This window comes from Cynoglossus semilaevis, chromosome 9, assembly GCF_000523025.1.
Source record: "Cynoglossus semilaevis isolate Cse_v1.0 chromosome 9, Cse_v1.0, whole genome shotgun sequence".
NCBI classification, from domain to species: Eukaryota; Metazoa; Chordata; class Actinopteri; order Pleuronectiformes; family Cynoglossidae; genus Cynoglossus; species Cynoglossus semilaevis.
In genome coordinates, this window is record NC_024315.1 from 433,642 (window position 1) to 454,563 (window position 20,922).

Consider the following 20,922-nt stretch of genomic DNA (forward strand, 5'->3'; position numbering starts at 1 on the left):
CCGCCCCCTGCCCCACCCCTCCCCCCGACACACACACGCATGCACACATCAAGTGCTGTACAAAGGGGAGACCACGGTGTGGCTTCAGCTACATAAGCACAACTTTTGGCAGCACTACTGTACATAAAACCCAACTGGTCTTTGTTTCGGTAATATTTTTTTTTTTTTTTAAAGAGAGCCCTTATTCGTGTTTGTATTGACACGGCGCCTCAAGACTGACCCACTGACACAATTTCACAAGTGGATGGGTTGGCGTTGGCGTGCTTGTTAGATTACTTTTCTCTTTGTCCGAGAACAAAGCATCAAAGGAAAACAAACAAACAAACAAACAAAAACAAATTCAGAGCAGAGTCCGTGTAACAGAAGCTGGAGGTGAAGACACAGAAAGCAGACGTGGATCCCTCACCCCCTCCCTCACCCCCGACTCCCCTTCTGAGAAACAAAAACACAAATCGAAACCAAGACGGAATGCCCACTTTTGTTTTCCAAAGAACATGCGTCGTTCTTGGAAAACTACACACACATACAACATGCTTTCACCTGAGGGCAGTGATGTGTGTCAGCCATTTTGGATCCATTTTTTTTGTTACAATTCATTGGTGCCACGGAGCCAAAAAACAGATGTGGGTTTTTATTCCTGCCGTCTGTAAACAAAGTTGGTGCATGTCGGTGCATGGGGCAGGATGTGGATGTGGGTTAATGACAGGGAACAGATGGAGAAGGTGGGGACGACAACTAGGATGTCCAACCAAATCCACGGCCTCTTTGTTTTGTAGCTGACTCTCCCCTACGTCGTCTAACTACTGAGTCTAACTAACTAACTCTACAGGGACCTGAGAAGTAAGTAAACTGCTTTGTACCTCTAAAAACCTCTCGACTACACAGCCTCAAAATTGACCAAGGAGAAGGGACACGAGACGGTGCCCTTGTGCGAAGTTAGCGAAGCCAAGTGGGCTAGCCTGCTAGCAGCAGCTGGTAAAGAATGCCCACTCAGGTCCATTTGTCTGAAACGTGACCATGAAAAATCTTTGTCTGGGAATTTGACGCCGATAATAAATAACGGGCACATTCACGATTTATCCGTGTCATCTGTGTGTGAAGCAACAACACATGGGACCTGGTTTTTTTCAGCAGACCCCGACCCCTTCTTTGAGCCACACATTTACAGTAACGTTGGCCGGACAGCCTCGTCTATTGGCTATTTCCTCGCCCTGAAGCGAAATCACTTCCCTTTTCGTCTCGCTGCCGGCACGGCGGCCGACAGGATGTGACTTTTTAAGGCGTGGTGTGGTCGATCTCATCTACTGTGGAGGGTACGGAGTCGGCAAACATGAGCGGGGGGGTTTTCCTCAGCGGCGGGTGACAAACGTGACTCTGATACAGAAGGCACTGCGGCTCTGTAAGAGGGTTGTAGGGAGGCGTCCTAACCTGCCGTAGCCTCTCTGGAACATAGGTACAAGCAGAGGGTTCAGGTTTGCATCCCCTCAACTGATTTTAAACAAACGTCAACAAAAATCCCCATCCTTGTTTTCAAAATGCTATGATCAGCTACTCAGCTCGGAGGCAACATGTTTCAGAACAGAAGGACAGACACAGGGAGGGCAAAGGAGCCGTCGAGGAGAGCGGCGGCTCATGAAGGACGCGGGATTTGTCGTGAAATGATGTCAAGTGACGTGTGCAAAAATGTCGTCTTCTATCTTCACATTTTTTCCAGTTTCACTAATCCGTGTTACAGTACCAAAGCATTTCGGTTTCCCCTCTAAAACAATGATCACGTGGATGCATTCGAGGTCTGCATAGAGTCAAAAACTTGTGAACTGGGGTTTCATTTTTCTGGCATCCGCAACTTGCGAAAAAACAGTGCAAGAGTTAGTTAGATCATGGACCGTGCCGTGAGCATCAACGGTGTGTGTGCAAAGGAAATAAACATCTGTAATAATCTTCTGTCTGTTGTCTATCTCTACTTTAACTACACAGTATATTTAAATGTATCTGTATGTTATCATCTATATATCTATATTTTATCATCTTTACCTTGAATTTTTTTTTAATAGTTCATAAGTTACTTTATAACAATAAGGATGAAAATAGAAGTGTTTCTGTCCTGTGACGCCTTCACTGTCCTCACTGTCACTCGGTGAAGAGCCGAGAGCGACAGAGAAAGAGAAGCTACATGATGGAGCAGAGTCGACACTGACGTGGGTTTTGGCAAAAGGAGGCTCTCAGCTATGCTACGACCTTACATGACTGGACTGGTGTTTTGGAGACTGTTCTCTGCTAATCCAGACCTGAGAGAAGGAGGTGGAGCTAGGAGGGGAGGGGCAGTGGTGGGGGTGGAGCTGGAGGGGTCAGGGAGGTCAGCGTTGGCACAGTCAGGCAGACGTGAGAATGGGCCGATAAAACTGACAGATATGGCATTTCTCAGGCTGCGACCCTGTCCAGGAAGAGGTTTCACTCCAGGTTGTGTACTGGTGGCTACTTCAGAGGGGGGAGAAGGCAGGCTGGGAAAATGTGTGCTGTTTACTGCCCCCTGGTGGCACCCTAAGACAAACATCACCCAATACTGTTTTTACCAATACTGTACTGTCCTGCTGGCCAAACTGTGTCAGCACAAACTGACAACCAGAGCCGAACAGAGGGATGTGATTGAGATTTGCAGTTGTGTTTTTTTTTTTTCAATTGCTCATGAGCTTAAACCATTTTTTCACAACAGAGATTCTTGAAAATCCTCAAAAAAACTCCTGGCTGTGAATGTAAATACTTGATCTTTGGGTTTGGGTTTGACAAAGAGAACTGAGCCCATAAATCATTGCAAGGTGGGAAGAATCCCTGTGATCTCCGCCTCCACCGTTCTGCAGAGTGACTTTAAAGTTGCGTTATAACACGCAACGCTGCAAAGTGAAATGTTCCCCGAGCCTCTGTGCCCCAGTGTTGTGAAAAGGCATCGGGAACCTGGTAAACTTCATCAAACAGGGGAACAGGAACACAAACCATGTAAACCAGATGGACATTAGCATAGCCGACGTGAACTCCAAATAACGCGACAACAAATCCACAGCAACACTATCAGTCAATCCATCAATCAATCAATCAGTCGATCAATCAGTCAGTCATTGTAGTCATTATTTTGCATTGACATTGATTTCATTTTTCATAAGACTATCATCATTAACAATAAATAAATCAAGTGTGGTAGAAGTCTGCCACTCTCAGCTCTCTCTCTCTCTGTTGTCATAACAACAGGAAACAGTAACGTGTTCCTGCAGAGTCTCCAGACTCTGAAAAGATGTAGAAAAGTAGCTTTGGAACTGCATCGGCGGGAGGAGCAGACAGGCATATTAGCCAAATGCCAGAGCCGTTTTTTTTTTTTTGGGGGGGTAGAGGGGGGCAAAAAGGGAAACCGAAGAAACACATTTAATATGTCAGAGAGAGACAGTCTGAAAGAAGAAAACCTCTTTTGTAAACCTAAAGAAGCAAAGTTACCTAAAAAGCCCCAGGTCCCACCCACACCAGTTACATGTTCTCTCTAGTATGTATTTAATCGATCATGCAGATTTCCATCAAATTTTGAACCTTGAAAAAGATCAAAGGAGGCTGAGCGAATGCAACAGAAGAACCAAGCTTCAATGTCTGAAGAAGAAAAAGAAGGAGAAGTAATAGAGAGAAGAAATACTGAAGAAGGTCTGTTTTTTTTTTCCATCCCATTCCTTTTTTTCCTCTCCTCCGCCCATTCAACCGTGTGATGTCATTTCCTGTCAGGTCTTCGTTAGCCGTGCGCCGAGACGTGCAAGCGAGGAGGCGGGGGTGGGGGCTTTCGCCAAGTGTCCAGCTCCCTGCTCGAGCTAACTGAGGTCACCCCACTCCCCTCTGTGCCCACTCCAACAGGAAGCGAGCCCGCACTGTGCCTTTCCCCTTTGTACCACCGCCAGCGCCAGACAGGAAGTGATGCCACACCTGTTCTGTCATTATTAAGTAAAGTCTTTAACAGTAAACAGAGATGATAAAACTCATCAAATATCAGCCAGCACTGGGATTGGCTGGTTTTTGCAGTATAGGCGGAGCTTCCCGGTTCTGTCCTTTGGAAAACAGTTCACGATAAAGAATTGGTTTTTCTCCTTTTTTTCTTTTCACAATTTTGTCACGTAAAGATTCATTTCATCTTCATTGTTCAAGTTTGATTTTCTGGAGGCATAGCTTGGCATGTAAGGGTTAGGGGCTCCTGGCTTTTTCTCTTTTATTGTTGTTGTAGTTTTTTTGTGTGTTTTTTTTTTTTTTTAATTTTAAACATACCCATTGAGCGGCAGAGTCAAAGCCGTAGACTCTGTGTTCCAGCTCTTATTTTAGCAAAATGGACGGCAGCAGATCCAAACGCAACAACCAATAAACTAACCAATCACATGCTCCTCCATGCTCCTCCCTCTTCTGTTGTCCCTCCCCGCTTGTCTTTCTTCCTCCTACGGCCTGGACTTGCTGGTCAAGAAGAGAGGAGTGGAAAGTGTTGTTCTGAGAAAGAGAGGCAGAAGTGAACTGTTCCTGAAAATCACCCTCTCCATCTCCGCTGTCTTTTTCTCACTTTTGTTTTTTTTTCATGTGCTGCTCTGTTAGTGATTCGAGTCTTACACAAAACATGTCTCAAGGCTACCGCAGCACCAGTGCAGCCCCCCCCCTCACCCTTTTCTCTCTTTGAATATCCGAGGGGGAAAAGGAGTAAAAGGGTTTTGAGAACTACCAGCTCCTTCCCATCAAACACTTCCACCGTTACTAAAAAAGTCTTCATCTCCAAGGCCAGAGCACGGGAGGCTGCTGCTGCTCCTCCTCTCCTGTCCATTGTCCCACGCTCCCTGTCGTCGCTAGCACCAGTCGTCTTCATCCGTCTCACTGTAAGGTTCGTGAAGGCCCTTTCGGGGCCCTCGTGTGTGAGGGGGGCGGTGGTGAGGGTGGGGAGGAGCCCCTGGCGGACCCCGCCGATGCGGGGACGGCGAGGATGAACGATAGCCATTGGGCACCCTCCGTGGATGCGGGTGCGGGGGCGGAGGGGGGCCGTGGCGGGCAGTCCTGGGTGAGCGTGGGTGCGGGTGAGGATTTCCCCCGTGGGGGTGTGGGTTTCCGTGGGACAAACTCTGCTCGTAGGCGGGCGGCTCGTGGTGCCGCTCGTATTCGTAATCGTGCTCATAGAAAGGCCCGTCGCCCTCCAGGCTGTCGCCGGGCGGGGGCCCGCTCCACCGGCCTCGATGAGGGGACCTGGGTGAGCCGTGGAGGGGCGAGCGCGGGGACTGGTGCCGCGGTGAGCGTGGAGAACCGTGACGGGATGAAGAACCCCCGTGGTGGGGAGAGGCCTGGCGAGACGGGGGCCGATGATGGTAGCCTCTGTCGTGATCTGGTGGGGAGAAGTGTCGAGGGGAGGGCGAGCGCAGGCGGCCCGGTCCTGGTGGACCGTAGCTGGGCTTGCGGACCGCAGGGGAGTAGGTGACGTGAGGACGAGGTACAGCTGGGGTTTGGGGCAGCTGACGTCGACCTCTCCGTGGAGTGCTGGTTCCCGACGTGGAGGGGACCGGGCTGCCGCTGACTGAACTACTGCCCTACAGCAAAATGTCAACAAGGAAAATCAAAACACACCACAGCAACAGAGAGCAGCAGAGAACAGAGGTGGAGAATAAAAAGATAGATTAGAAGGAACACATTCATCAGAGAGATGAGAGATCAGGACACAGAGATTAAAAACACAGCGATGAAGCAAAATATTTGACATGAAGAAGCCACAGAATCATAACAGAGGGTAAAAACATTGACAAAAAAAAAAAGAAGCCAAACAAAAAGAAAAGAGAGATTAAAGTAGGTAAGTAAGATGGGTATATTATTTTATAAGAAAAAAATTCAACCATTGCAGAAAAAACGAGTTAATACCAGAAGAGGGCAGATCGTCACAACTCTTTTTTTTTTTTTTGGAGACTTGGTTAACATTGGAATCACCTTTACCGTGTCCAACCAGCAGGGGTCGCCATAGCTGTAGCCAACATAGTGAATTGGCAACATACATGGAAAAACGTTGCGTTGCTAAAACATTTCAATAACAAGACAAAACTCAACAACTGTAATAATAACAACAGTTCAACTGTTACTACTGTTACTAACTGATTATTACTGATAGTTATTATATTAATAACCCTTTCTTTCTACTTTCTACTTGGCCTGTGTGGAGCCCACCTGTCTGTGTCCTCGCCCGTCCGGCCCCTCGCTGGGCGACCTGGACCAGTGGCGGTCGTGCGGATGCCTGTGCGGGTAGTCGTGGCGGTCGTGGCCGTATCGCTCCTTTTCCATGGAGCCGTGGTGATGGTGGTGGTGATGGTGGTGGCGACGGTCCTTGGTGCGGCCGCGGTCTCGCTCGCGCTCCTTCGGTGGGAGGTCACCTGACTGCGTGGTGGTGCTGAGGTCTGTGCCCAGTCCTAGCCAGGAGATGTCTCAGTTTACGTTTGAAACGGTGACAGTGATGTAATCACAGCATGGGCGGAGCTTAGAAGCTTAGGTACGGTGTTAGGTAAAACCATAGACAAATTTAAACTAGACTGAATCTACTCTCACCATCAGGAAAGTTTTAATTAACCGCTCCACATTCCTGTGGTCCAGTTATTCATTTCTGACGGCACGCTGCTCACCCGTGACCTCAGTGTGCGTCTCACCCGTGTCGGCGTCTGTGTATCTGGTCAGAGAGCGCTGTGACGTGCGATGACTCCTGTCCCAGTGTCTGCGCCCTCCCCCGTGTCTCCCCTCCTCAGACACCACCCTCTCCAGGGAGTAGTCGTCCAGCCTCACGCCACGACCCGAGCGCCCGTGGACCAGACTGGAGGTGGAGCGGCGCATCGGACTGGTGTCGGTGATGGTCTGTAAGGAAACAGGGAGGAGAGAGAAGGGGGGCAAAGAAAAATAATGGGGGTGAGGGGGAGAGAGAAAGAAGGGAGAAAACAGGTGAGGTCGAGTCGAACTCTGATTGGCCGAGTGGTTCGACCTAATGTCAGCGGAGAGGACACTGGGACAGATGATGAGAGACTACTGCATGTCCATCTATCGACGACTTGAGTCAAAAATCAGTGCCGAGCGGGGGGGGGAGGAGGGGGAGGGAGACTTTTTATTTTTTTACTACTGAGTGGCGACCTTCAGCCATCTGATCTGAATCCAAACCCTACATGGGTTCCTGGGAACTGTTCTGACTCATCTGGATCCCTGACAGTTCGGTTCTGTGTCACATGCGTCTCCACTGGAACGGATGAGAAACGAGGAACTCACAGGGAGAGCAGAGCAGAGCAGAGCAGAGGAGAGACAGAGAGCAAGCATGAGCCAAGCCTTCACAGACCATGCCTCACATGCACATGGCACTGGAGCCCCCCCCCCCTTCAGGACCCCACCCTACCTCCATTTTCTTAAACTTAATATCAATGATACAATATAAAAGTTTTTAACAATGAAAACTGAAGAATCGCATATTTGATGCATGTGATAAAATACATAATAAATGTAACTTGTAATGTAACTACAGGTCAAACTCCCAGCTGAAAACAATTTAAACTTAGATTATTTTTTTTCAGTGGTACTTTGTCCGTGGACCAACTTTATAAATGTGTTTCGATGCATCAAAAAACACAGAATTATTAAGTAAATGAAAACACACCTCATTTGAGTTCCACGCAGGGTCGCAACCCCACGGTTGAGAAACACTGACTTAGTTAAACTTAGTTAAAACAGCTGTGACCTCAGGAGTCTCTGTAGTTCAGTGTGACGTCACCCGGAGCGAAGCATGACATTCAGACAAACATGAGAGGAATCAGCGTCCAGAAGCTGCGTTCTTCTGATCGTCACAGAAGGCATGCATGTCCAGGTGATGGCCAGCAGCACAGTGACGTCACCGCTGCGTTCACGCACTCATGCAAACTAATGATTCGGTGCTGAATGTGGTGTGTGTGTGTGTCAACCGGCCTGACTTCTACATGTGTGGTGTGAACATTTCACCTGTCAGATGAAAGAAGGTGTATGAAGATGTAAACAGTGGCTCGAGCTTTGACAATAATAATAATAATAATAATAATAATAATAACTACGATGACGTGTGAGCTCCGCTGCGCCTTCAGTTTTCACCGCCCAGGCTCGAAAATGACTGAAGCAACACAACCTCATGGTGGCGCACAGCGTGTCCAACGTCACACCCACAGCCAGACTCAGTCCTGCCACGTCATGCATGACCGATGACATGCCGGCCCAGACCCTGACCCAGACCCAGACCCCCCCCGCTGAGACCTACGGTCCCTCCATCAGGCAGGTCCATGCTCATTCAAACAGAGTTGGACCGGTCTGCGGCGATGCAGCGGACTACAGGACACACGTGACCACATGTACCACGCAAACGGACACGCGCTCGGGAAGACAAGACTCCCACACACTGCATACAGAAGCGGGTCTTCAAGAAACGTGTGGCGTGGACAAACAGTAGGAGCCTCGAGACAGACGAGCAGACAGAGAAGAAGAAGAAGAAGAGAGAGAAGAAGAAGCTGGTGTAGAGATAGTTAACCTGACGTCACATGGTCGAATAAGGCTTCGGATGAGCCTGAAGAGCTCAGAATATAATGATAGAGAATAGACAGGAGTCGATCCAATACTCGGAATCAGAATCGGTCAAAATTTATTCAAAATTTCAGGATCGGATATCGAAAAAAAACAAAAAAACAACTGCAGTCAGTCAGTCCAATATGTAGGGACTTTAACCGACAACTGCAGTTTGTTGAAGTCACTTGAACATTTTTAATATGAACAAGGACGAGAGAAAACTGTGATGTTGGTCAGTATTAATATAATATACATTATTATAAAAAAATTCAATAATGTACATTATAAATGACATTCCAAATAAAACACCCCAAAAAATTTAATTTTTAAAAAAATTTGACTTCATTTTAAACTAGTGGTTAATTTAGCAAAAGATAATGGAAATAAAACTACTATGATCTAAAACCTTAGTAAAGAGAGACAGAGAGAGACAGAGAGAGAGAGAGAGAGGGAGAGAGAGAGAGGGAGGTACATACACTGAGGTTATTTCCACGGGGCTTGTGTCTCCTCCGCTGCAGAGCAGACAAACACAAAAATGACACGTAGAGCAGAGCAGCATGACGCGGGCGCACGCACACACACACACACGCACGCACACACCGCACATATAAAGTTGTCACCAGGGGCCGAAGAACACAGAGAGAAATGACGTGGATAAAAGAGACGAAAGTGATGAAAGAGTTCAGTTGTCAAGAAGAAAGAAAAGAAAAAAAAGGACATAAAATAATAATAACAGGAGGGACAGAGAGTGAGAGACAGTGAGAGGTAGAGAGAGAGAGTGGGGAAAAAACCCAAAGTTGATCGTTTCAGAAAACGGTGCACACACGGAAGCCAGGCGTGTGAGCGAGCGAGAGAGAATAAGAGACAGTGAGGGAGGCATTTCCAGTGTCAGCCAATCACACGCACGCACACGGTGAAACACACACACAAATACATACACACTTACCGAGACAGCATGAACTCTCTGTAAAGCAGAGCAGTGTTAGAAGACAATAAGTAACAATAGATATACGGACACACACTCACACACACACATATAAACACACACAACACACACGTACACACACTATTTGTTTATCAGGACACATCCTCATTATCAGTGAGGTTCATTTTTTTTGGGGGGGGGCGGGGGGATTCTACAATTTGAAAAGTAACCTCTGGTTGTTTTGACTTGTGTGAAGTTTGACATTTGTTTTTACTGGAAACCGATTTGATAAACGAGCTAAAAACGAATAGTCAAACCAGATAAACTGAACAAAATATGATTTAGTTTTCAGTGTTCAGACTTAGGTAGTTAAAAATTTGAATTAATTCATCGGCCACATATAGTTTTTTATTATTATTTATTTGATTTGTGTTGTTCAGACTCTGTGGTCTTGAGTTAGGCGGAGCTGTCCGTGGTGCTGATCGTACTTCAGCTGCATTCACCAGCTCAGAGCTGGTGTTTATCGGTGTTTAACGGTGTCTTTGTATAATTAATGTCCAACGTCCATAACAACACAAACATTATATTTATTTTATTTTTACTTTACTTTACGGTTCCTTTATTGTTGTTAGGTTCATACTCGGGTTTAATCTCGCATCACTTTTTGAAGCGATGGAAATCCAGTTGAGAAAACCCTTCTTTGATGCAGCAGTGAGGCTGAAACACCCACTGTGGCCCAGGTTTACACCTTCAGTAGTAATAATAATAATAATAATAATAATAATAATAATAATAATAATAATAATCGCAGTCTTCTCATGTACAGTAAACTCCAGAAACACTCTGCTGAGTGACCAACATACCAAAGTGAGAGCAACATGACGTGGATGCAGCGACAGGTCGGAGCGAGGAGACGTGTTGACGTGCATGAACGTGTGTAAACTGCAGCCAGAAGCTGTAGTACTGCAGTACTGTGGTACTGTAGTACTGTACATGAAACCATACTTCATCCTCCAAAAATATTTCCTTTGCGGGGGTTTATCTATAACGGCTGATCATTTAGGAAAGGGAATAAAATGGGATTATTAGAGTCGTAACATCTGTTGATAAGACATTATATGATGGATCAGGAATAAAACTGTTTATTTTTTAACATAAAAATTGAAAACCAATGGATTCTTTAGCATCAGTCTTCTTTACACGTCACTAGTTGTCACGACCGAATGCTGCGTTTCAAAGTTTTTCCTCAATGATATTTAGAACTTGTTTAAATGTTTAACCAGTTTCTTCCTGCCTTTAACGTTCCTTAGTGTTCATGAACTGTTGGCGTTTGGACATATTAAAGTTTGAAACGATATATATTTCAGACACACATCACGGTCCCTCTGTCTATTTTTGTTCAGTCTTTTTGGCCACAGCTTAAACAGGACAGACACACCAAGGATAGGATGGAGGCGGAGTCGGGGAGGATATATCGTATAAATGTATTGTTCTGGACATGGAGCTGGACTCACATCCAGAACAATCCGTTGGTCAGACCCACGACTCACCGACCGTTAAATTATCATGAGGCTGTAACTGCTCAGAGGGACGGAAGGAAGAGCAGTGGGTCTGGATGCAGGGGGTGGGGGAGGAGGGGTGGAGGGTGAGGTAAAAGGAAAAGAGGGTGGAGGAGGGTGAGGGTGAAGGTGAAGGTGAGGGAGAAATCTACACCACAGAGGTTCATCCTCCTGATGTCTGAGTCCAGGATCGTGTTACGTTAATTTGAGCTTCATGAGGAGGCTTAATGAGGAGGAGGAGGAGGGGGTGAACAAAGAATCTGAGGATGATGATGAAGATGGTGGGGGGGGGAGGGTGAAGGTGCTCACTTGGTTGTCTGTCGAGAGGCGGGGCATGGAGAGGGTCCGCCCATGCCCATCCACTGGGTGATAGGGCTCAGTGTCGGAGTACCCGTCCCGCCCCATCTCCCTCATCTCTACCGTCTGTAAAACACAATGAGAATGGGGCGTGACCACCGTCTGCTGGGGGAGGAGTCACTGACAGGGGGGAGGGGGCCTCCATGATAACGAACAACGAGTTGGGGTTTTTTTTCTACTTTTAAAAAAAATTCTTACGTCATTGTGGTGGTAAAAACTGTACAGTGTGGAGAAAAAAAAATCCCTCCTGTCTGATAAAAACCGTGGACAGGGTTGTTTGGGTGAAAGTCAATAAAAATAAACGGGTAATTACTGTAGTGACAGAATATAAAAAGAGGAAAATGACATGAAACAGAAGACACATTATGTTCATGAATAATTCACAATTAAATAAGTCACTATTATTTCTTTCATTTTTTATGTAAAAATAATATTGTAGATTTTTTTAATTAAAACATAAATATATTTAAAGCTATATTTGGATGTATGGTGTCTGCTTTTTGATACAGAAGTGTGGCAGGGGGAAGACTTTTTCACCCACCATGGTTGATCCAAGCTCCTTTACGGCAAAAACATTTTAACACAGCTTAAAAAAAATCCCCTTTGACTCTGTCAAAAAGTGAAATAGTGAACAGAGGTTTGGACTAAGACAAGTCCCTGAGTGATCACTGGTGAGAATAAAAGACAGCAGCGCTGAAAGGCAGTGAAAAGTCAGAGGTGACGTCTGAACAGTTTTCAGACAGCCGACCTGACCCGCTCCGGGTCAAAGTCATGAGTCACGACGCGAGTCAAAAGCCTGAGTCAAAAGCCTTGGTCGTACCTGCGGGTTGTGACGGTTGTCGTGAAGGTCGTCGGGGTACGGTCTGTCTGGGCTCCAGTTCCCCGTCTTCTGGAACATTTCCTGGGCTTTGGCCGTCACCCAGGACTGGCTCTCGGTCATGCCGCCCTCTGGAGGTCTGGATCACATGGATCACACATATATATAAGACACACATAACACCGGGAAACTTGAGATTCAGATCTTCAGGAAGAAAGAAAAAATCATATTGAACAGAGACGTCTGTGGAGGTCTGGATCACATGGATCACACACGTATATATATATATGACACACGTATCGCCAGGAAACTTGAGATTCAAATCTTCAGTAAGAAAAAAAATGGATATTGAAGAGAGACTTCTGAATAATTTAGAAATGAATCACTCGTCTGCAATCCTAACATTTTCTCCATCTCTGACAGAGACAGAGTAAAAACACACAAGGTCATTGATGCTGCAGAACCCCCCCTCCCTCCCTCCTCTGGTTCTACTCACATGCTGTTGATGTTGTCTGGCTGGGTGATGGGGAGGCCATTGACTCCCTGACCTTCCTGACCTCCCTGACCTCCCTGATCGTCGGTGCCGCCCCCCTCCGGCGGCTCCATGCGCTCAAACATTAATGGCGTTCGGTTCTGCGTGAGATACACCACATGGCCTGCAGGCTTGCATCAGGCACACTCCAACACTGGATGCACTCGCAGCATGAACCCACAAGAGGGCGCCTTACACAGTACGCCTCATAAAGTTCTTTTTAGTCTTTTAAGCACAATGACTGTATATATGTTTATATATATTTACCTTTTGACAGAAGAAACTAAGAGTGCGACGTATAGTCCGGGAAATGTGGTGATAACAAGTTGTGCAGGAGTGCAAGTTTTAAGAGACAGTGTTTGGAAGGTGAGGGTTAGTAATAGTCAAGAGAAAAGAACCACTGTGAGCAAACACAAAAATAAAATCTTGGGTGTCATGCTTACAAAAAAAAACAGGTTAAGGTGGGAGAGAAAAAGAGTCAAAAAGGAGGAGGAGGAGAGAGAAAAGGATTCTGGGACTTTCTTTGAGAGACTTCTACCTGTTCCTCACGCAGCGCCTGCAGCTTTTTGGTCTTGCTCTGACGGTAGTATTCCATGATCATCATGGCGGCGTAGATTTTGCCAACCGTCAGGTCTGTGGCTGCTGAGAAAATGACAAGTTACCCTGCAAGATTAGACCCGGACGGATGGGACCCTGAGCCGTGGGGGGATGGGGGTGGGGGAGACAAGACAACACAATCCACAGACAGAAAAATTCAACAGTGCATGCAGAGTGCACCGGCAGGAGAGAGCCAGGCCTGATCCACGTCGGTCGAAGGTCGAGAAGTCGACCGGAGCCACTGACTGTGTTTTTAGTAGGAACGCAGTCGTAGCCATGCAGTACTGCAGTACAGTGGTCTCCAAATACATCCCTGAACATGCAGGAGTAGACAAGTGTGTTCTTCCTGTTTGATGCTGGACTATAAAGCTGAGTGTTTCAGTGACGCAGTAAAGAAGTTGGACCGCTCTGAAAGCTGTGGTCACTGAGGTCCGACTCATCAAACTGAAGAGATTTTCAGCTGCAGAAAAAAACAAAAAACTGTCCTGCTCATTCTCTCCATGTCTATTTAGCCACATTTCTCACTGTTTATGTAGAATCTATGGAGTTCCTCAGACATCATTATGACATAATAATAATTCTAAAAGATTTTCACCAAAGGTTTGGTTAAAAAAAGTATAAAGTATCTCATATCTTATCATAAAAATCTTAAGAGTGTGGCAAAAAAAAAGAAGAAAAAAAGATCTTCCACCTCTGACGGAGAGCTGAGCTCACTTGCTAGTGCACGACACATTTATATAAGACAACACTGTACAGTTATAAACACAACAAGAGCCAGTAGTCTTTTCACAGGCAGATGCTGTATCTACATCTGGTCCATAAACATTCGGAGTTCTTCAGTCTCATCCAAGCCCGTACCAGGGATTGAATATCGGATTTTAATGTGAAGGCTGAGGATGAGGCAGCCACCTCACTGAGAACCGCAGAAGACTAACAGCAGCTCAATCTTTTTCCAAAAACTCCAGACATTTATCCCCAGAGTTTGGATGAAACACGTAAACATTTAGAATCAGAAAAATCATTGAGCTTGGTTTTGGTCGCAGCGCAGCAGACGCTGACGTCGCTGAAACGGTGCGGGTTTATCAAAGTGGCGTGGCTACGAGTCCTCCAGCATTAAAAGTGATATCAGCGAGTGATAAGATATGACGACTCATATCTTACGTCTTTAGTCTACCTCCAGTTGATGAGACGTGACGGAGCAAATCTCTCGTCTCACAACTGTCATGCATGTGGGCAACATTCTCAAACGAGTGTTAACCATGCAGAATTGTAATTGTTCAATTTGGATCTAAGGATCAAAATAGTTATAATGATATAAATTAGATTAGGATTAGTGATTAAAAAAAATCAGTTTGGGTAAAAAAAAAAACACTTTTCAATTTGGAATTTGAGCTGATTACTTCTGTAGTGAAAAGACTTCTATAGAGGATCTTCTATAGCAGGCACCTCCTGATACAAACTGTGTCAGTTTGGGTAAACATGTGTGTGTGTGTGTTCATGTATGTGTGTGTTTGTGCTTTCACTTCTATTTCCAGGACTATTTAGGAATAAAGAATAAAAAAAGTAATGAGTTCAGGTGTGTTTTCATTTTACTTTTATATTAAACTTTAAAATGAAAATCAAAGAAAGGCGTTCTGTTCCTGACCTGGTCTAGAAGGTACACTAAAGGTCAGGTGAGGTCACGTTGACTGGTACTGTTTTCTTTTATCTATTCTTCTCATTCATCCGTCATCTCTTCTAATGCAGATTTTCTCTCTCCTTTTTTTCTACCTCCACTTTCTAATCACAGATTACAACGTCATCTGCAAACATGTTGACCCAAATGAACTTACATTTTAATTTGATTATGATTTTAAACAGTAAACGGAGTAGCTGATAATTCCTCCACTTCTTTGAACCCATCTGCCACTCAAACTGCACCCTTTTAATTGTAACTTTTTCCTCATTCAGGTCCTTCAAACCGTTGTGTTTTTCTCTATCTTTGACAAACTGTTCCCTAATTTGAGGTGACGTTCTCTGACTTCATAAAATTGCGCTATGTTTTGTTATAAAATTGACAAACTACTAGCTGCAAAAAAACCCAAACTTTTATGTTACTCGTGTATGTGTGTGTGTGTGTGTGTGTGTGTGTTGTGGTGTATGTCATGCAGTCGTCTGATCAGGAGATGCTAAGCAGTCAATGACACTGACCGGTAGAAGCTGTCCTCTTGGTGAGTTGGTGGTCGGACACGTACAAACCAGCATTTGCAGATTCCCTCCTACTTACCCTTGTGCGGCGTTACCAGCAGGTCCAGCGTCTTCTGAGACAAGTTTGGCCAAATCGCCATCATCTCCTTCCTCAGCTCTGCGTCCATCTGGTGCTTGTCTGCACCTCCTGGACAACGGGAGGGACCGCGACCCGGAGCGACCACCGCCACACAAACATCAGACCATTTAGACAGCGATTTAAAAAAAAAAAAAAAAAAAAAAAGGGTAAAACGTTTCACACCAATGAACACAGAGCAACCAGGCAGAGACAACACAGAGCAACCAGGCACAGACAAAAGAAAAAAAAAAGAAAAAGAAATATATATTTATACATTTGGACACACACACATACACACAAAACAAAACAGAGTATTAGTATTAGTATTTTGAGAAATACCAGCTCTAGTTGAAAGACAATGTTGCCACTGATTCGTCAATACTTAAATCGACAACTTATTTAAATCATAAACGTGAGAATGTTTTACTTAGAAAAGGCCGGTGATCATCGCCATAGTAACCGTGTTCATTATTGTTTAATAGAAATTATAATGTGGATAAAAAAAATATGAAAAAAAGTAAAAGCACAGTCTAAAATTATGAGAATGTTTCCAGTCAAATCACGGATCGCAGCATTTTTTTTTTTTAATTTCAAGGCCACCCTTTTTGTGTGTGACACAAACGTCAGCGTCCTAACCGCTGAGCTAGCTGCTCCTAGCTGTCATGCCGTATTGTTTGGGGAAAAAAGGAAAGGAATGAAAGGACAGAAAGGAAAGTGGAGGAGGTTTGTCAAAGTTAGGGGGCGAGAGATCTCTGAGGTCATACCCTTGGCGATCTTTATATCCAGTGCAGTCCTGATAAGAGCCATGAGGGTGGAGTTAAAATGCACTGTGTTGTCATCGGCGACGGGCAGATCCATACGCAGCAGCCTCTGTGGAGAGTCAGTCAGGATGAGAGGATGAGACGGACAAGTCCAGGAAGGAGACAGGAAGGACAGCCTGAACCTCCAGGAAAGGGGAGCAGATTTGGTGGGGGGGTGGGGGTGAGAGGTCTGCAGGGGTTGAGAGAGCTCCATAGACAACGGCCAATTAGAGTTGGACTTGACTTTTCGATGCCTGTATTCCAGGTTGTGGGTAAATTTCAGTTGTCAAGGAATTGAGGTTATCAGGATTTAGGGTTGTGTCTTTGTTCTCTGATGAACGTTAGCGTCATTTAAGTCCCTGCGTCTCCTGTTTGTCCAGTGATACTCTACATGACAGCACAGCTAACCAATGAGGGCCATCTGCTGCTAAGCAACTGTGCGAGCTCAGAACCACGAGGGAGAACAATCAGAGCCCGATTGGCCTCTGACCCAACCTGTGCCCATGTTCCCTAAATGTGTGAATGCATTAGGGCATTTACACATGTTAGTGGTCGTACAAACACATATATAAATATAAAACGATACGCATACATCCAGCCCCTAACTACCCCCTGACACCCCCATACATACTAACACAAGACTGTTTGCACAGACTGCAATTAAGGGGCACTTAATTGAAGTCGTTTGGAGACAGAATAAGTGGGGAACGGGGGAACGATCGTAGTATCACTGGTGAAAGTCTGCTTGCATTTCAGGAGACTGCTGGTTTTTTAAAATAACCTAGGGCATTAGCTATAGAGCTCCCCCTGCCTGTTGGGAGGTTCTCTGACTTTTACATTTCTATTTAACAGGTAAAAGAGATGGAAAAACCGAAGGGTAGAAAAAGCAAGCGTGGCGCCACCTGGAGCCGCTTGGCGTCTCTACCCCGGTATCCATCAGATTTACCGACGAACATGAGCGTTGGGCACTCACGATGGGCACGGACGGCAGATGGCGGTGGGGTTGTGTGCATGCTTGTGTGCTCTGTGTTCCTGAGTGTGTGCGAGTGTCGGGCATGCCCCGAGCCACGGGCGTGGCAGGCAGAGGGCATCGGCCGACATCCACAGCGCTCGGCAGCAGTCAGGCACAGGCGGGCGGAGCTCGATGTGGCCAGTAGCCATGCGAGGAGAGCACAAGGACTGCATGCAACGCCACACAACATGCCCCCCCTAGTGGAGAAAAACAACCCCCTCACACAGAGCATGCATCATGCCTTTACCTCACTGACAAGATCTAGAAGCCCCGTTTGTTGCCCCCACCAACCCAGCCTTTTACCTCCCTCACCCAGTCCTTTGGTCAAAAACCACTTTTCACAATACAAGCAGCCGTGCATCCGCGCAAAGAGAGTATCCTCAGTCTAACTGGATTACTGCTACTGACAGGTATACTCTGGGTGTTTTTTATTTTCAGATTTATCATTCTCTTCTTTGAAATCAGACTGAACAATGATGGAAATGTTTTTTTTTTTATCAAGTCAAGATCTCTCTCAATGCCAAACGGTTGCAGTGTTTTTAGGGGATTTAGAGAGTAGTAGAGTTGTTCCTGAAAGAAGAAAAAAATCATAGAGAAGATCAAAAAGAGGCGACTGGTGTTCTTCACACTGTGTCTTTGTTTTGGACCAACCAGTAGTAGTCAAACTTTGTTTTGGACCAACCAGTAGTAGTCGAAGAAATAGTGGTAGTAGTAGTAGTAATAGTAGTAGTAGTAGTAGTAGTAGTAGTAGTAGTAGGGATGGTTGGTTTTGTAGAGATAGGAAAGAGGGACACATGGAAAGGGACAGAAGTTTCGTTGACGTTAAGCTTTGGTCATGAGATGCAGTTACAGATAAAAAGGGAAATGAGGGAGAGGGAGGAGTTTGTTAAAAGACTGAAAGAGTTATTTGAAAGAAGAAAAAAAAATCAAAATATTGTCTCAGTGAGAAGTGACAAAGCAAAAACTCGTCGTGTGTGTAGATTAAAAGAGAAGAAGAAGAGGTCACAGAACGAGACAGTAGATAAAGACGAGGACTGAAAACGACACTGACATCAGTTTACAGAGAGCTTTAGTCCCAAACCAAACACCATTTATCAGTCTAACACTGTTTCCTTGGTATCATGTGTGCGTGGTGGCGGGGGGGGGGGGGGGGGGGGGCAGAGGGGGGGGGTTACCATGAAGAGTGGTCAAAAACTGTTGAGGAAAACTGTTCTGTGCTGTGACAACTGTGACAGACTGAACGTCAGCGAAGATCATTTAACAGACTTTCCTCTTCATTTTCTTAAACTCCAGACACTGAAGTGTGTGTGATGCCAAGACAGGATGACAGTTTGGAGGAAAGGAGGAAGTGTACGAGCAAGAGAAGAAGAACGGAGGAGGAGAGGAGACAGAGCAGACTGTACTGAACGGAGAAATGAACGCAGATGAACCTGTTCATCAGGTGAAGAGTCAGAAGGACAGAAGAGAAGAAGATTTGATGAAAGACATGGGAAGACAGCAGCCAAAGAAATAAGAACTGACAGGAGATTAGAGCTGGAGTGGATCTAAATTAACACAGTGTCTATTATTTATTTAACTTTTATTTATTCATTATTTATTCACACAAGGACGGGCCGGCTTTGTGGGCTCACTGTCCAAAATGAGGTTCAGTATTGGTTGGACAAAATATTATGAATAAAATAAACAATTAAACCTAAACTTTCAAAGCAAATTTGGCACATTTGATGTTCGTCGCCATCTAGTGGCAATAGCGGAAATTACATTGTAATGCATGCCGATTCATTGTAATGCATGATAGATGCCAGTTTTTACCAGTGTTTGTCTGGTCAGATTAAAAACCCATATCTGCCATATCTGGCCCACGGGCCGTAGTTTGCCCAGATCTGATTTAACAAAACATTTTACCGAATTTTGTTGCAATTTTCAGTCTTTAAGACGTATTCCTGGATGCCAACAAAAAGCATCCTGACTGTGATCAAGTCGACTGACTTTTGACAGACTTTTCTTCCTTATTTATTTAAAGTTCATGTTGGCAAAGCATCCTGACTGTGATCAAGTCGACAGACTTTTCATTTATTTAATGTTCAGGTTGGTTAATCTAAATTAATATTTGTTTTGTTAACTCTGGGTGTCAGAAAGAAAAAAGAAAAAGACACAGGGAAATGGACAGAGTGGACAGACAAGGAGAGAATGTCGAAATGCTAGACGCATGTCTTTATCCTGGTGGTCTAAAGCAAAACTTTTAAAAGACTTTTAAAGTTTAAAACCAAACATCGTCTACCCAAAAATCCTCTTGAAAAAAAGACTCCAAAACAGGACCAGAAATTTCCCTCTTGTTTTTGTGCAGAGATTGCACATGTGGCCGTGTGTGTGTCTGTGCACTACAGCGCCATCCACAGGAATAAGAGACTCAGAGGACTGAAGACACACACCTTTGCCGTTCCTTCTGTACCTGCATCGTTAGCAAATAGTTGCTCTGTGTCTTAAAAACATCATTGTTTTTGTCAGTGATCTTACAGTGAGTATGAATGGTTTGTTGTACAACATGAAGTACTATTATCATTTAGAACATGAAGTTTGTTTCTCTACAAGTATTTGAAAGATATAATTTATAGAATGATGCAAATGTAATTTAATGTAAAAAAATATATTTTTCAAACAATCCTTTAAAGATGGATTTTATCTAGAATTGTTGGTCCGCTCATATTTTTTTTTCCATATGTGTGTCTGTTCCCGTGTGTGTTCATGTGTGTGTGTGTGTGTGTTTGCGTCCGTGCAGGTTGCAGAGGGACTGGCAAAGCCTCCCCTGTTCTCTCACCCCTGTGGCCTGACAGGAGGCAGGAAGAAAACGAAAAGAAAAGAAAAGAAAAAAAGACTGACTACCACTTCACTATCACTTCACTTCACTGCACGATGACAAGAAAAGGCCCCGTCCCTCCGTCCCCCGGGTCGGAGAGAGAGAGAGAGAGAGGAGAGGACGCTCACCACCACCACAACCACCACTGACAGACAATGAGGAGAACACTGCAGGGACGAGGGGGGAGCGGGGGGTGAAGGAGGGGGAGGTGGAGGGGGAGAGGTGTCTTTGTGACGGATGAGAAGAAGGAAGTAAAGAATATGGGAAGGTGAGAGAACCCAGGTTCTCCCCCCCCAGTGATGGAGAGGAGTGGGGGAGTTGGAGATGAAGATGAGGAGGAGGAGGAGGTGATGGGAGAGTACAGGAGAGAAATGGAAGGGACGGGGTTGGTCGTGGTGGAGGATAAAGATGGGGGGCGAGTCTACCTTATAGGCGACCCGGGCGGGACACCTCTTCCCAAGGCCTAGCGGCGGACACATGTGTCTTAGCATCTGATACATGTCTGTGTAACTGATCCGGCCGCTGGGTTGGCCACAAACAAACAAACACACACACACACATACCCCACA

General features: G+C 45.4%; 1 protein-coding gene across 23 annotated transcripts in view; it reads right to left on the bottom strand.

The window, feature by feature from the left end:
• cacna1ab (calcium channel, voltage-dependent, P/Q type, alpha 1A subunit, b) overlaps nt 1–20,922 on the bottom strand; it is a 107,289-nt gene that overhangs the window by 4,116 nt on the left and 82,251 nt on the right. For 3 of the 23 annotated variants that reach the window (XM_017034975.2, XM_017034979.2, XM_017034978.2), the window contains 11 exons: nt 16,449–16,554; nt 15,646–15,753; nt 13,321–13,424; nt 12,747–12,883; nt 12,254–12,389; nt 11,386–11,499; nt 9,539–9,556; nt 9,069–9,104; nt 6,654–6,879; nt 6,205–6,443; nt 2,665–5,579 (listed from right to left, as the gene is read on the bottom strand). In XM_017034975.2, coding sequence (XP_016890464.2) covers nt 4,851–5,579; nt 6,205–6,443; nt 6,654–6,879; nt 9,069–9,104; nt 9,539–9,556; nt 11,386–11,499; nt 12,254–12,389; nt 12,747–12,883; nt 13,321–13,424; nt 15,646–15,753; nt 16,449–16,554 — 1,953 coding nt within the window. In that variant the 3' untranslated portion in view covers nt 2,665–4,850. Of the gene's footprint in view, nt 1–2,664; nt 5,580–6,204; nt 6,444–6,653; nt 6,880–9,068; nt 9,105–9,538; nt 9,557–11,385; nt 11,500–12,253; nt 12,390–12,746; nt 12,884–13,320; nt 13,425–15,645; nt 15,754–16,448; nt 16,555–20,778; nt 20,876–20,922 lie in introns of those variants that run through there. The other 20 variants (XM_025058721.1, XM_025058720.1, XM_017034977.2 and 17 more) reach the window with 19 other exon arrangements.